The sequence below is a fragment of the Cheilinus undulatus genome, linkage group 22, assembly GCF_018320785.1.
Source record: "Cheilinus undulatus linkage group 22, ASM1832078v1, whole genome shotgun sequence".
Lineage (NCBI taxonomy): Eukaryota > Metazoa > Chordata > Actinopteri > Labriformes > Labridae > Cheilinus > Cheilinus undulatus.
The window spans coordinates 21,641,698-21,656,684 of record NC_054886.1 but is presented as its reverse complement, the minus strand read 5'-3'; the positions used below and the strand labels follow the sequence as shown (position 1 = coordinate 21,656,684).

At 38.4% G+C, this 14,987-nt stretch overlaps 3 protein-coding genes across 5 annotated transcripts in view; 2 read left to right on the top strand and 1 right to left on the bottom strand.

The window, feature by feature from the left end:
• dennd4c (DENN/MADD domain containing 4C) overlaps window positions 1-4,131 on the top strand; it is a 45,806-nt gene extending 41,675 nt beyond the window's left edge. For both annotated transcript variants that reach the window (XM_041778970.1, XM_041778968.1), the window contains 5 exons: window positions 85-222; window positions 308-425; window positions 1,626-1,782; window positions 2,233-2,297; window positions 2,430-4,131. In XM_041778970.1, coding sequence (XP_041634904.1) covers window positions 85-222; window positions 308-425; window positions 1,626-1,782; window positions 2,233-2,297; window positions 2,430-2,566 — 615 coding nt within the window. In that variant the 3' untranslated portion in view covers window positions 2,567-4,131. The remainder of the gene's footprint in view (window positions 1-84; window positions 223-307; window positions 426-1,625; window positions 1,783-2,232; window positions 2,298-2,429) is intronic.
• A 1,171-nt stretch (window positions 4,132-5,302) lies between these two features.
• Window positions 5,303-8,591, top strand: cdca9 (cell division cycle associated 9). 2 transcript variants are annotated; one of them, XM_041779845.1, is made up of 10 exons: window positions 5,303-5,492; window positions 5,571-5,702; window positions 5,789-5,829; window positions 5,900-5,951; window positions 6,028-6,095; window positions 6,162-6,223; window positions 6,958-7,041; window positions 7,686-7,767; window positions 7,939-8,025; window positions 8,167-8,333. In XM_041779845.1, exons 1-10 carry the CDS (start codon window positions 5,372-5,374, stop codon window positions 8,248-8,250), a joined length of 813 nt encoding a protein of 270 aa, XP_041635779.1. In that variant the 5' UTR covers window positions 5,303-5,371; the 3' UTR covers window positions 8,251-8,333. The 2 variants fall into 2 exon arrangements, with proteins under 2 accessions (XP_041635779.1, XP_041635780.1); XM_041779846.1 differs by lacking the exon at window positions 8,167-8,333 and adding an exon at window positions 8,361-8,591 and having other exon boundaries at window positions 5,305-5,492.
• A 2,217-nt stretch (window positions 8,592-10,808) lies between these two features.
• On the bottom strand, window positions 10,809-14,230 carry plin2 (perilipin 2). The gene is made up of 8 exons (XM_041778720.1): window positions 14,188-14,230; window positions 13,903-13,949; window positions 13,304-13,499; window positions 12,921-13,003; window positions 12,509-12,794; window positions 11,856-12,034; window positions 11,604-11,717; window positions 10,809-11,514 (listed from the first exon to the last, which is right to left on the bottom strand). The coding sequence occupies exons 2-8, from the start codon at window positions 13,930-13,932 to the stop codon at window positions 11,080-11,082; spliced, it is 1,323 nt and encodes a 440-aa protein (XP_041634654.1). The 5' UTR covers window positions 13,933-13,949; window positions 14,188-14,230; the 3' UTR covers window positions 10,809-11,079.
• Window positions 14,231-14,987: the final 757 nt, after the last annotated feature.

Genomic DNA, 14,987 nt, shown 5'->3' with positions numbered 1-14,987 from the left:
AAACTGCTCACATATACACATTACATACTCCACACAGTTTACACAAACTTTCTTAAATCAAACTACCTTTCCCCCTCCTACCAGGTGATCTACACCCACAAGTTCCTCAGCCAGCACCCCATCATCTTCTGGAACCTGGTGTGGTATTTCCGTCGCTTGGACCTGCCCAGTCACTTACCGGGGCTCATTCTCACCTCTGAACACTGCAACAAAGGAGTACAGGCAAGGCCCCCTACATGCCATTTAATAATCATACTGGGTTATTTTGTTATGACTGTCTTTCATATGTTCCTGTTTGTCTTTGCAGCTACCCCTGACATCACTGTCCCAGGACAGTAAGCAGGTTTACGTGCAGCTCCTGTGGGACAACATCAACCTGCACCAGGAACACGGAGAACCTCTGTACCTGCAGTGGAGGGCATTTAGTGAGTGGAAGATTTGGCTAAATCAGGCTAAATTGAGTTTCTTTTGCCTCCTTAATAAATCAAGTTCCAGTCACCTGCTCAGCAGCAGTGGTTTAGTTTCTACTCATCTCAGTACTATTGAGAAAGGGCTTTGGATGGTAACGTTTTGTTCTTTTTCCTCGTCCCATTTAATCACTTGGGATATTAGTGGTTATCCCCCTTAGATAACTTGTAGATATCCTGGGTACAAAATTTTGTACCACTCCTCCTCACCCTGATATTAACAAATGCTTCTGCAACAACAGTAACTCCATGTTATATGTTTAGTAGTAAATATCAGAAATATGCACTTCTTGTGTGTTTAATTTTTTTGTTGAAGAATATCTACCACCAGAGGGAGACAGAGTCTGCATGTTTTCATACCACGTTACCACGGTTTTATATTATTAAAGTGTAACCTTCTTTAAACTTGATTATGATGGTGTGCCTTTAAAAAGTATTAATTAACTTAGATGTTTTACCCTTTTATTAATCTTATAAATCAATCATGCTCAATATAATTTGGAATTTTGACCAAAAGATACTACATAAAACCTCTTACGTATCAAAGTGAAAACAGATTTCTCCAAAGCAATGTTGATTATATAAAATATGTAATGTAAATTAAGTGATTGCATAAATTTACACCCCCTTTAAAGGGAATGACCTAATTCAACAGAGGTCCAGCTAATTGATGCTAGTAGTCTTACATTTAATGAAATGCACCTGAGTGTAGTGAATATGTCTCAAGTGATTGAAAAATAAAGACACCTGTATCTTGAAAGTCCGGTCACTGGTTAATCAGTATCCTGGCTACCATTTCACCATGAAGACAAAAGAACACTCAGCTACACAGAGAAAATGTTATTGAGAAGAACAAGTCAGGGAATGGATATAAAAAGAACATGACGTGGAAATCTGCCTAGATAGGCCACTAAGACACCTATGCTTACTCTGAAAGAGTTACGAGCTTCAGCAGCTGAGATGGGATACAACAAATGTTGCCCGGGTTCTTTACCATTCAAAGCTTTATGGGAGAGTGGCAAAGAGAAAGCCATTGTTCAACAAAACTCGTATTAAATCTCAGCTAGAGTTAAATGCACATTGTATTTATTTGTATACAGTTCATAAAGTGCCATTTTTGGATTATTGTCTTTTGATGGCACATGTGTTGTTTTCTAGTGGAGATGAAGGGGACTTTGGCTCCGACAGACCACCAGGAGATCCGTACCCTACTCAACACGATAGTTCGCAACATCCAGACCAATGATGTATACGGGCCAATCAACCTGCTGATCAGAGAGATCAAACGACGCCCAGAGGGGGTCAAACGACAAAGGTCAGTCTTTGCCTCATGTGTAATCAATGAAAATGTTTTCTCCAAAGCATTCAAACTTTCGTCGCTAAACACAGTGATGTGCTGGGAAAAAATTACAGTAAACTCCAAAACGCTGTGAACTGTTTGACTGAATTTAGATTGTTTGAAAATAAATAAATAACTCCTAGGTACAGTTTTCTTTTACAGGTCAGTAGGTGGCTTTGATGCCACACTGGAGTCTATTAGTGCAACCCGGCCCCTTCAGTGCTACAATGAATTGAAAGCACTGACTGCTTTAGCATTCATTCTTTCATTCTGCCTTTATATACACAGCTTTTTTTCATCATGATAAAAATCTGTTCTACAACAACCTTAAAATCAACATTTTTTCATTGCTTCATATGACTTTTGTTTTACTGAAAACATCTCTCATGTCTCATGTTGGTTGCATTTCCCATGTATTTCTTTCAGGAGTATCTACAGAGAAATCTTGTTCCTCTCACTGGTGGCCTTAGGAAAGGAGAACATCGACGTAGGTGAGTAACTGTGTCAAAAGAAAAGCCGCTTGTCACATCACTATCTTATTTATCAAGTTTGATAAAATTTTACAGTCTGAATGTTGGAAAAAATGTTCCTGATCTGCGTTATTTCGATTTTCCACCTTTCAGAGGCCTTTGACAGGGAGTACCGCCTGGCTTATGATGAACTGAGCGCCGAGCAGCTCAAGTCTTTGCATCGGATTGATCGGCCACCCAGCCCTAGCGTCCAGTGGTGTCTTAAATGCTTTGGTACTCCATTCATCTGATGGGAACACTGACTGGCGAAGCTCTACAGCAAGAGGGAAGGGTTGGTGGCAGGGGAAAACGAATTTAAACACCTCCATGGTACTACTACTTCCCCCTTTCTTTAGAAGACATTCATTTTCAGCTTTTGTACAACTTGTCATCGACTTTACAGTGGGACGCTTTGTGTAAATAGGATGGACAACTGCAGTGACTCTTTGGGGACTAGTTGAGGTGTGTTTCTTTAAAGATGGTGTATAGATTGAATAATCCCTGTACAGAATGTATTGACCGCCCCGATGGTGTAGACATGTCAGAGATCTTCACCTTTTTGCGTATTTGCTCTAATCTGTGCTAACTGTCCCCAGATTGGATCAATCTGAGGGTGTACAAACCCTGTCTGTTGATTTGTGCACTTTCTTAACAACAGCTGAAGTCCACTCATCTTTTTGTACATAATGTTTACTAAGGAGGGGAAGGGGTTGCAACAAGTCTTAATGAATGTTTCCTTAGTTTCTCTACAGATGTACAGGTTCAGAGTGAGGCTCTCTGTGTAAATAGGAATCAGAAGCACAGATGTAATTGTGAGAGGACTGACGACAATCACTAATAATCACAAAAATTGATTCTGCAACATTCCAGATGCCTGTCAGTAACAATGGTCTTAAAGTATTTTAACCCTTTCAATGCTACTGAACAGATTTAAAGCAGCCATTCAGAGTGAGAATATTAAAAAAACAGACATCAGTGGGTGGTTGAAAGGCATGCGTAGTAATACTAGACACATGTTCTCCTGCAGGGAAAGCCAGCCTTAGTGATGGAGCGGTCAGTCCTGTTTGTGTTTTTAATATCTGCATTTTTAACCTTGTTGAGCTGATATGGCTTGTTGTAATATTCAGTTAGAGCTGTCACATTCAAATGCAGGGGCTACTCACCCTAGCTTTGCCTGAAATATTAAGGGTTTTTATCAGGTCTATTTCTGTGGACAAAATTGCTTTTATGGTTTACACTCAGTAGGTTTGGATGATAATGGTAGCAATTAGAGCTTTATACTGCAAAGGGCTTCTTCATGACTGCTGTCACTGTGTTCATTTCACAACATAACATTCCACTTAGACATAAGATGGCTGTGGGAAAAGGGTGTAGATAGATACATAGATGATTCTATTGTAGAGTTGGGAGAGTGCCTTGTACAGAGACGATGATATTGTGAAATAATAAATTGCACTGCATAGATGAAACCCTGACCTAAACCCAGGATGAGAATGAATTAAGATCTTTACAAAAGATGAACAGCAGATCGTTGTTTTTCTCCAAAACTAAAAAAAATGCTCAATTATTTATTTTTGTATTCTTGACATTCTGATTGCAGACAGTGTAGTACCATAGCATTTTTATCACTAACAATCTCCCTTTCCCTTTTAAACTTTTCCACCCTGTACTTACTTTGTAAATTTTCCCTCTCTATGATGGAGGATGTACAGAAGAGACTGTTCTTTAACAACAGATTAAAAGATCTCTTACCGTCCTGTGGAAAGGAACTGAATGTCTACACTTAAGTCCGCTGCAATAAATGAGTTTGTGAACTGATTGAAAACAAAATGTGTCCTTTTTCTTTGATAATGAAACTTGTACTGTTAGAGTAGGGGTGTCAAACTCAGTCACATCAAGGGCCGGATTCTGAATTTAGGTCTAACCTGAGGGCCCAGCAGGGTCAAGATTTAATCATAAACTGCCAACTCATTTTCACTAGGGATAGATAATGGGCAAAAAACCTTTTGAAATTTAAAAAAGTCAAAATGCTAAGTTTAAGAGCTCAAACTCTGAGATTAAAAAATAAATGAATGAGTTCAAAAGGTAAAAAAGTTAAAAGTGGAAATAATGTTTTTATAAATAAATATGAGACAGAAGGTGAGTTTAAAAGGTCAAAATATGACTTCAAATCATAAATTTTGAGCCTAACAGTTAAAAATATGAGAATAAAAGTCAAAGTTAGCAATTGAAGGTCAAAACATGCGATGAAATTTGAAATAATTAGTTATAAAGGTCAAAATTAAAATTGTGAATCCAAAAGGTCAAAATGTGTGATACGAGTTAAAATTATGAATTGAAAAGGTTAAGATATGAAATAAAAAGTCAAAATCGCAGGTTTAAGTCATAATTCTGAGATGCAATATTGAAAGTGTGACCCATTACTGAGATTAAAATATATGCAAATATATGTTAATATCAAGCACATTATTGCAAGGCTGATCTATAAAGAAATATCAGATCCATAAAATCTTTGATAACTGTGTGGGATGGCATAAAATACACTTAAATCAGGACTGATGGCAGATGTACTAAACCTGTAGTGCGCTTCTACTGTATTTTTTAGTTACCATTGTCACCAGACATGTTAAAACATGCGGATGTAGATGCTTGAAGTTCATAGGCTGTAGGAAGAATGTTGGAGTTACTCATAAAAAGTGATGGCTAGGTATTGCTTGTGGGCACGTAGTTCTGTGATTTTGTTATTTTTTTATTGAAATAATAATCGTTGTCCAGGGCCTCAAAATGACTAAACCGCCCCGGAAAATAGACACACAGGCCTACTCAAATTTTATATTCTGTCATTTTCAGAAATCCCGAAAAGCAACGGTCAAATTCGCATTAAATTTCGCAACTTTAACATGCAATCTAAACGTATCCCTCCGCCTGACCTAAGTACATGGTTTCCGTAGGCGCATGAATATCTTAATTGTTGACCTGCGGCCGCAGGTGCGTGAACGAAGTCACAAAGAGTGAAATTCTTCACTCTGCCTGAATTCAAAGGAGAGTCCAGAAAGATGCCGACGAAGCGGACGAGAAACGCAGGAAATGCTCAAACCGAAGACCAGCGTGGGGGGGAGATGCGGGAGATGCGACAGAAAAAATTGGCACTTTTTATTCAGCAGTTTGAGAAAGAAGGTTTGGTCAACTGACTAGTTTTACATTATCAACGGTACACAGCTTTGCCTTGAAAATACTGAATATTTACCTTTACAGCGCAAGAGCGAATAAACGAGCTAGAGGCCAAGATGGAGGACATGTTAGCGACTGTAGACAAAGTCTTCAAAGTGGAACTGATGAAAATGCCGCCTGCTCTTCGAAACAGCTTCATAGGGGATTTAATAAGCGGTGAGACCTAGCCATTCATTTATAAAATTATTTTGAAGGTGTTGGAAGCTATTTGGTGTCGTTTGTATGTTTGTTTTCTGTGTTAGAGGAAGAAGTCTCGGCCAGTGAGGTGTCCATTGAAATGAAGGTAAATCGAGTTTGTAGTTAAACACCATACTGCTTTTTTTACTATTATAACATTTGAGACGTTTTTTCAGAGTGAGTCCCTTGGGATGAATCAAGCCCTTAGAAGAGTACCAAGTAAAAAAGGTAAATTACTTCTTGAACCGGGAAAGTGACAGTGTTTGAAATCTTATATTAAATCATCCAGTGCGCTTTTTTTTAGAAGCGAAATCAACTGACTCTCCACCGGCTCAGCCCACCCCAGGGCAGAGGTCCTACAAAACCTCAAAGGTATGGAAAATCACTCAGTAGCTTCTAGAATAGTGCATCATCAAACTGTGGAATGTCTTTTTTTAGGGTGGAAAGGGGACAAAAAAGACCAGAACCTTGGTCGGAAGTAACAGCACTGGAAACATTCGGTAAGATAGCCTACTGTGTGTTCTATAGGAGCCCCATTCTACCAAATAAAAGCGAGAAAATGTGAAAGTAAGGCAATTCTTTAAAAAAAAAAAAAGTCAGAATTATGAGATAAAGAGTGGAAATTACAAGTTAAAAAGTCAAAATTACGAGTAAAAAAGTCATAATTATGAGATTTAAAAAAAGTCATTATGAGAAAAGTCGTAATAATGAGATAGTAATGAGATAATAAAGACATAACTGTGAGATAAAAAGTCGAAATTAGGAGACAAAAAGTCATAATTATGAGATAGAGATAAAATTTTGAGATAAAAATGACAACATTATGAAATAAAAAGTCAAAATTATGACGGTCTTAATTATGACTTTTTGTCTCATTTTTCTTATGTCATTATTTTGACTCTGTCTCATAATTATGACTTTTTTTCTTATAATTATGACTATCTCATAATTGTATCTTTTTTAATCTCATAATTTTGACTTTTTATGTCTTAATTATGACTTCTCATAATTTTGACTTTCATCTCATGATTTGGTCTTTTTATCTCATAATTATGACTCTTTTATGAATTTTTATCTCATAACTATGCCTTAGGACTTTTTTTTTTCTTTTTTAAATTGCCAAACTTTCTCATTTTTCTTTTTTAAGTGGCAGAAATGGGCTTCCATTTATTTTTTTTTTTAATCTGCATGTAATAAATGACTAATATCTTGACATTTTTTCTTTTTTTGGCAGGGGCTCCTCAGTCACTGGGAAAAGAACTCAAAGCAGAGTGACCAAAACAAATGACCAGGGCATACCAGCCAAACCTAAACTCAGGTCTGTTTGTGATTTGTTGAGTACGGCTTTTGCATTTGTGATACAATCACCAGTCATTTTGTTAGGTATACTTGTTCAGCTGCACATTAACGCATATATCTAATCAGCCAGTTACATGGCAACAACTAATGAATGCATTTAGACATGCAGACATGGTCTGGACAATCTGTTGATCAAAATACCTATTCAATTTTGCTGAGCCCACCTTGTGCATACAGCCTCTGTTTCCTGGTCTTAGCTAACTTGACTTGTACCGTGTGGCCCTCTACTTCAGCAACCTATCGTCTTCAACGTTCAGTTAAATTAAAAAAAGAAAAAAAAAACACTTTTTTGTCCTGGGGGGTGATTCAATAAACACATTGTGGATATTCTATTCTTCTTTGGACTTTTCTCTTAAAGTCCCAGTGGATCGCAGTTTCTGAAACACTCAGACCAACCTTTACCATAACTTGTAAAATGGCCTAAATCCACTTTCCCAATCATTCTGAAACTCAGTCTGAACTTCAGTACATGGTCTTGGCTATGCTCTAAATGAATTGGTTCTGCCATGTGATTGGCTGATTAGATGGTTTCATTACTGAGCAGTTGCATACCCCAAGTGGTCAGTGAGTGTATATTCATAATTAAAAGAATTGCTGTTCCAGGTCTGTTGTCTCCACTGGTGATCTGCACTGTTCAATGGCAAGCTCTGCTGCTCACATCACCGTAACCACAGCCCTGGGACAGGTACTTTTTAAAATGTTTGTAACAGCTATTAACAGTAATGTTTTGAGATGATTTTACTTAAAGCAACAGGATCCCTCCATGAAACAACAGCGTTGCTTTCCGTTGCCATTGTACAAGTTTGTGCCAGATAAATATAATTAATGACTAGACGTGTTCTGCTTTTTTCCCCAGACTGTCAGCTTCTCTGAAGAGACCAAGGATGAGATTAACTTGGACTTGCTGGATGATGTGGCATGGTGTCATATTCAGAAGCTTACGGTAGGAGACAGTCCATCTTTAGATATGCACTAGTGTATTGGTGTTTCTGTGTGATGCAATTCTGGAGTTGTTGGTGCTAAATATTGAAATTTTTCCTTGGACCAATCTGACTCAAGATGTCACTGCTTTGTCTCCTCACAGGGTGCTAGAATTACTACATCATATGATTGTTTGACTCATACCGTGCATTGTATCATCCCTGTATTCTATCATGAGTTATCCTGAGATTCTCGCCACCACTCATGAGTGTTTGTGCCATTCAGAATGAAGATCTTGATTAAAGCCTTAAAGTAAATGTGCCATTGTACCTCCCTCTCTGCAACTTTGATTTTCAGAGTCTGATGGAGTATTTGTCAAGGCGAAGCCGCTGTCAGAAATGAATGAAGGCCCAATAGCCAGAGCTATTCAACCTATTTTCATCATTTATTTTTCATCAAGTGTTTTTCAGAATGGATATGTCTATGACGTTGGTATTTAACTTGTCAGATGTTCTCCAAGAGTAAGAGTAGTGCTATTGTTGTCTTAAAGAGTTTTAAAATATAATAAAGCTTATGTGTGTCACCCTACATGGTATTGGTGCCATTCATTTAATTTAAGTTATTTAAATTGTGTTGAATTCTCCCAGTTTGACCCAGGGTACATCGGTCCTTGAATTATCGATCTGTCACATCACTATTGTAAGCTCTAGTACAGTGTTTCCTAACCTTTTTTTCCTATGAGCACCCCCTACTTGCATCTAAGGAAATTTGAGCCCCCTCCCAGGCCTGAGACGAAAAAAAAGTGATACATTTGGGTCCAAAAATACTGTCAGTTTTAATAATTTTTTAATTTAAATCCAAAAAGTTTAACAACCTCAGAGTAGACGGTGCCTGGTGCCCCCCACTGAAATCTCTGGCGCCCCCCTGAGTGGGTCCTAGACCACAGGTTGGGAACCCAGGCTCTAGTAGCAAGCGTTTCTCAAAGTGAAGGCTACAAGTGGGTGTTGGGGACTCATGGAAACTTTTCTTTTAAGATTTTATTAATTCCGGCATATTAAAGTATGTGTTCCAAATAAGCTTCATTGGCCAAGTATACTTGGATTAATTACTTGCAGCATTTGAGAATGGCAGATTAAATTTGTCATTACTATGATGGGTAGATTAATTAGTGCAAATATGTATATGAAATGAAGATTAACTACAGAGAACCTTCTTACAGCATTCGAGTTAGAGTAAACTGATTATTTGCAGCATCTGAGTAGGAACATAGATTTAATTTATGCACATTTAAGGACAACATTGGTTTACCTTCAACATAGTAATCCTACTGTTTTTGAGATCATTGTTCAGAATGTCCTTTGAAGTTTAAGGAGTTTGCTTTAAATGTTGGGATAATTTGTTCTTTGTATATCTTGGGGAATTTGCTTGGAAATTGTTTAGTATTTTCAAGGAAATTTAGGGCATATGTTTGTATATTTTAGAGAAATTCATTGGAAGATTTGGGGGAATTGCTTTAGACTGTTTTGGTATCTTTATGGGGAATTTGGGAAATTTCTTAAATATTTCAGAGTTGGATTAGGAATTTAGGCATAGGAGTTGTCATTTGACATTTGACAAGGAATTTGTTTGGGCATTTGGGTGTTTCTGCAATGTCATGGAGTTTTGGAGCACGTATCTGTAAAATGTTTAGAATTTGTTAAGAAATTTTAGGGGGAATTTGCTTGAAATTTTTCAGAAATTTGCAGGGAATTTCCATGGCTTTATGATAAAGTTTCACAGAAAAATTTGAAGACCATTTAAAGAAATTTTAGGGTACTTTTTATGGGATGTTTTAAAAATATGTCTAATATTTTTCACATAAATTTTAAGTAATGTCTTTGAAATTTGAGTGATTTTGGGGGGATTTTGGAAAGGAAAATTTCCAAGAAATTCCTGTTCAAAGATGAGGCTGATGTTTTAACTTATCATGCCCTACATTTCCCAAATTAGTGGGAGAAACTAAAAGTGCTTTCCAAACAAAAGCTCAAAAAGTCAGTAGATATAGTAGTGCTCTCTGCATATGAGGTGAGGCATTTTACAACAGAGCCTAGTACCATATGTAAATTAATTGGTGCAAATATGCATATGAGGTGAGGCATTTAAACAAAGGGATTTAAGTTACAAGTAACAGATTGAGTGCAAATGTGCATATGAGGAGAGGCTTTTACCACAGTGAGCTTTCTTTCAGTATTAGAGATACAGTAAAGCAGTGAGAGACAGTGCGGGATGTTTTACATTAACCAGGGAGAAAACCACCAGGCTCCTGGGGCGAACATAACCACAGATCAGCAACAGCTGCAGAATATCAGCTGGGCATTTAAACCTCCTCAGCACATCCAGAAAAAAATAAATGGTTTGCTTTTGCAAGCAAGAATGGCCGTGATATGCCAAAATGTGTTCTTGACTTAAGATCCTTGTGGTATTAAGAAGTTGAATTTTAATTTATGATATCTACCACCATGTTGAATAAGGAATTTAGCAAGTGATTGTCTCTGTCAAAGGCTAATGCTATATGAGGGTTCTTGGCATGGTAAAGAATAAGACCAATAGGTTCATATGTTTGGAATTCAGTATATCCAATATGAGTATAGAATTTTATTGTGGTTAATTCTGGTCCAAAAATTATCTGAATTGATTTTTCTGTATTTGTGCTGCATTTTTATCTACAAGTAAATCTTAATATTTAATTTCAAGCTAATGACTTGTAGAGAAACCGAACTAAATTCCTATTTCTATGAGGTGGAAAAAACCCAGTGAATACAGATATTTAATTCCAGGTGAGTTTATTTTGAAAAGGGAGCATGATAGAACTTCAGCAGTAAAGTGTCTATTGTAAGATTGTGAACAAAGTTGACAAATTTCTGTTTAAGGAGATGACGTCAAGATTTAAAGTTAAAAAATGTATAAAAAAGCAAGTTTAAGATAGAGCTATTCAAGTTTGACGTCACCATGCGCTCCACATTATCTTAAAAAAAGTGTAAATTTGCTAGAAAAATAACAGGATTTGTTAGTAAAATAGAAACAAAGCTGTAGTGGACTACTGCTGCTCTGAATGAAGAGACTGCATCTCGACTTCCATGGGCTCCTCTCTCTGCGTCTGATTCGAGGGAGAGCTGGAGGGCGTAGCTTGCGTGCAGCTTGAACTTGGCGCTGACTCTATGCGAGGGTAAAAGGGACCGACCAGCCAGTTGAGCGGCGTGTTGTTGACCAGATAATCCATGACGTTGTCCAGGGAGTTTTTCATCTTGCTCAAGTGGACTTTGCTGCCGGTCAGAACGCTGTCAGGGAGGTCTCCCAGCACCTTGGCTTTGCTGAAACTGCTGTAGACATGTGTGGCGGAACGGCTGAGGGAGAGCGCCTCCTGCTGGATGTGTTTGGGGAGGCCCTGGAGGCTGGAGACGAGGCCCACACAGGTGGTCTGGAGCTGCACGGTGAGGGAGTGAGCCAGGGCCAGGGTGCGAGACTCAATTAGCTGAAAGGAAGAAATTAAAAGGATTGGGTTGAGCAATTCAAATACAAAATGTAATTCCATTGAGACACTGCTATCTCGTTGCTCCTCACCTCTGCCTCGTGACCATCCTGGTTTGAATCACTGGACTTCCACCCCATGAGGGAGCTTAGCTTTTCATTAACCATCTGGTTCGCCCCGTCAATATTCTTTCTGCCATACTGAATCTAGAAAAAAGAACATTTTAAGTACGCTCCTGTCCACATTAGGACAAAGTATGAGCATTTTAAAGACATTTCGAGGCAGTATGGAATTTATTTTATTAATGGGTGTTATAAATGATTTCAATAGTATTAATGGCTTACTAGATCAACAGTAGCATTAAGCTCAGCAATAAATTTCCTGCTTCTCTGCTTGCCATCTTGTATCCTGGCCATGGCCCGGTTGTATGCCCGCTTCCTGAGTTTGGCGGAGAGCGAACCAAGACGGACATAGTAGCTGGTCTCCTTGTTGTCGAAGCCAACCACGTTTTTTGCCTCCATCTCTGTCATATCGGGAGAAAAGGAGGACAAACATCATAAGAGGACTTGTTTGTGGTGGTGTTTTGCATGTTGTAGAGGCTAAACGCTTTAAAGCCTTAGAGAATGTTAACAGGCACTGGTCAGTCTTTTAAAAACAGATCTGTTTAGATCTACAGGCTTGTTTGTCCTAAGCACAGTTCACTCTAAACAGTGATTCCTTTATAGTACAAAAACCAAACTAAAAGCCTTATCTGCTAAGTCCTATTTTCCTGGAAACTGGGCCAAATCCATCATTAACACATACTTCAGCAGCTTGGTAATAACTGACCTTCAGTACAGCTTGTTACTGGAAAAAAAGCTCAAATTTAACCATCCTTTATAAATATTTTTCCTCAACTGACCAGTTCTCGGAAACAAAACCCTATAAAGTATTCAAATTGTTCATCAAGCAGCCAAAAAGAGAAACTAAATCACTGGTTTGAGGTGGTTTTACTCACCTAGCTCGTCCTCTGTCAGGGGCAGATACTGCTCCACCAGGTTCTCAGAGGTACTGAGGGCAGTGTCCACTCCGCTGCTGACCAGCTGGACCACTCTGCTTTCCAGCACTGTGATCATACTCCCACTGACAACAGCCCTGGTCTTCTCCATCCCGTTGTGCACTGCACCCCGGGTCTTTTCCACAGCACTAGTCAGAGTGTCTGAAACGGAGTCCTTAGCATCGGACACTTTGCCCGTCACAGCATCTTTAGCATTGGTTACCACACCCTTAGCACTGGACACAATCTAAGCAAAATAAATAAAAAAAAAACTATATCAATTAGGGGGAAATTGTAGGTATATGTAGAAGAAGAAAGAGCAACAACTTGTCAGACACAAAAGTCCGCAATTTGATAACTTGTCCATAAATACCTGCTCAGATGGCTGGTGAAGAATTGGCAGGGTTTTCTCAATCTTGTCCAAACCCTTACAAGCAAGGTCATTAGCAATGGCAACTGCAGACAACAAATAGTTTAGAGTAAACAAGAGGGGATGAAGCAAACTGGAACAAAGATTGTCATGTCGAGTTTATCTGGAATAAATCAGGGCGGTACAAAGTAAACAGAAAAACTAGGTGAAAGATCAAGCTGACTAAAAGGCAGCCATCTGACTTGAACTTCCTGTTGCGTGCTCTGATTGACTCATCTGACCAGCATAGTTTCAGTGTGATGATTTCTTAATGACATCCTGCTTAACTCTGAAACATTATCTCGAGCCTGATTTTATCAGTAAAAATCACACTCAAAGGTTCATACTTTGAGGCTCCAGCTTGTAAATGATGGGTGAAGCTGTGGTGACGACCACAGAGGTGATGTTGCGGACGCCTTGCTCAGCAGCCTCACACACAGTCTTGATGTAAGGGTGGGTGCCCTTGGTGTTGCAGTACACGCTGGACACCAGGCCATAGGTGGAGCTCACCAAAGGGAGGCTGCTTACCCTCTCCACCACATTCTGTATGAAAATACACAGAGAATAAAGAGGTTACAATACAAGACGTAAACAGATTGACTGTTCTTCCCATTTTCATGTATCATCAAAAGTATTTCAGTAGAAGCTCTGTTAATAGGTTATTAACTTGTAAAAATACTTTATACTGATTACAAGTGGTCTTTAAGTAGTTATAGGAGAGACTTTGGACTACTTTCTCAACACTTTTATTTATTTATTTGTCTCTTATTTTTCATGTTAAGAGGTTTAACAGTTCCTCTTATTCCATAATATGTAGAATTAATTTCTAGTTTCCTCTAAGACATTTAAAGTTGTCAAAACCAGCTTTTTTTGCATAATAATACACCGGAGCGTTGGTGTCAGTTAAAATAACAAAAATAAATCAAACTTTTTACAACAAACTCACCTGATTTGGGATAACCACAGCTGCTGCCATGTCTGTTCAATCAAAACCTATAAAACAAGACACAACATGAGACGTCTCTACTCCAATGAACTTAGAAAGTCGATATTTTAGGACAGAAACACAAGCAGTGCTTGATAACATACTGTGTCTATTACTTCCGTGTTATTTGTAGCAGTCTGTCATTATTATTGTTTGCTTATACGCTCGTTTAATGTCGAAGAAATATATCAAGACAGCAGAAGTCGTATAAAAAGAAGCGCTGACGAAAGAGAAGATGAGACTCACCAATAGGAATTTGCCTGTCCACTTTCTGAAACGAGCCGACTGACTACGTGGGTGGCGCAGCAGCTGCATTTATAGTCTACACTTATCGCGAGATGTAGAGTGGCGCTATGATGTCAGCGACAGTAACGTTTCTAGGCCAAAGGTAATAAGGGTAAAAGTTTAGTCGGGGAATTCCTGTCAAAGCCGCAATTACAAGGACGAGGTATAACACTCAACAGCTGTCTAATGTCTCAACATTTCATAAGTCAATGATATTTTTGGTTAAAATAGTGTTATTCATGCCTTCTTACGTGCTTTCAGGGCGTCTGGTTGATAATGCCCTAGCCTTGTAACTCAAACTCCTATGTTCATTACAGCATAAAATCAATAAGAAAACAAAAGTACGCACATGGTTGCCACAATGGGCAAAATTTACTCAAAGCACACTCTTAAATTACATTTTTCACACTTCAACACACAAGAATACACTATGAGCCAGACCGTATAGAATAGTCAAGTTTAAGTCTCGGTATGTTGAACACCCAGAGGCAGATTTAGCGATGTTGAGGCCCTGGGTGAACACACATGGGACCCTCCACATCCTTTGCTCACCCTACTTTTAATTAATTTATTTTTTATTAATGAAAGAAAATTCTACTTGTAACTTGGTGTAAAACCAACCAGAAATGACTGGTTAGCAATATTTTTTGGATAGAAATGTCGCAGTAGATTTCACAATCCATCTGGAGACTAAATGGGCATTGGGTAACCTAATGACATCAGAGCTACTAAATTTAACTGTTAATCTGAATAAGAAATGA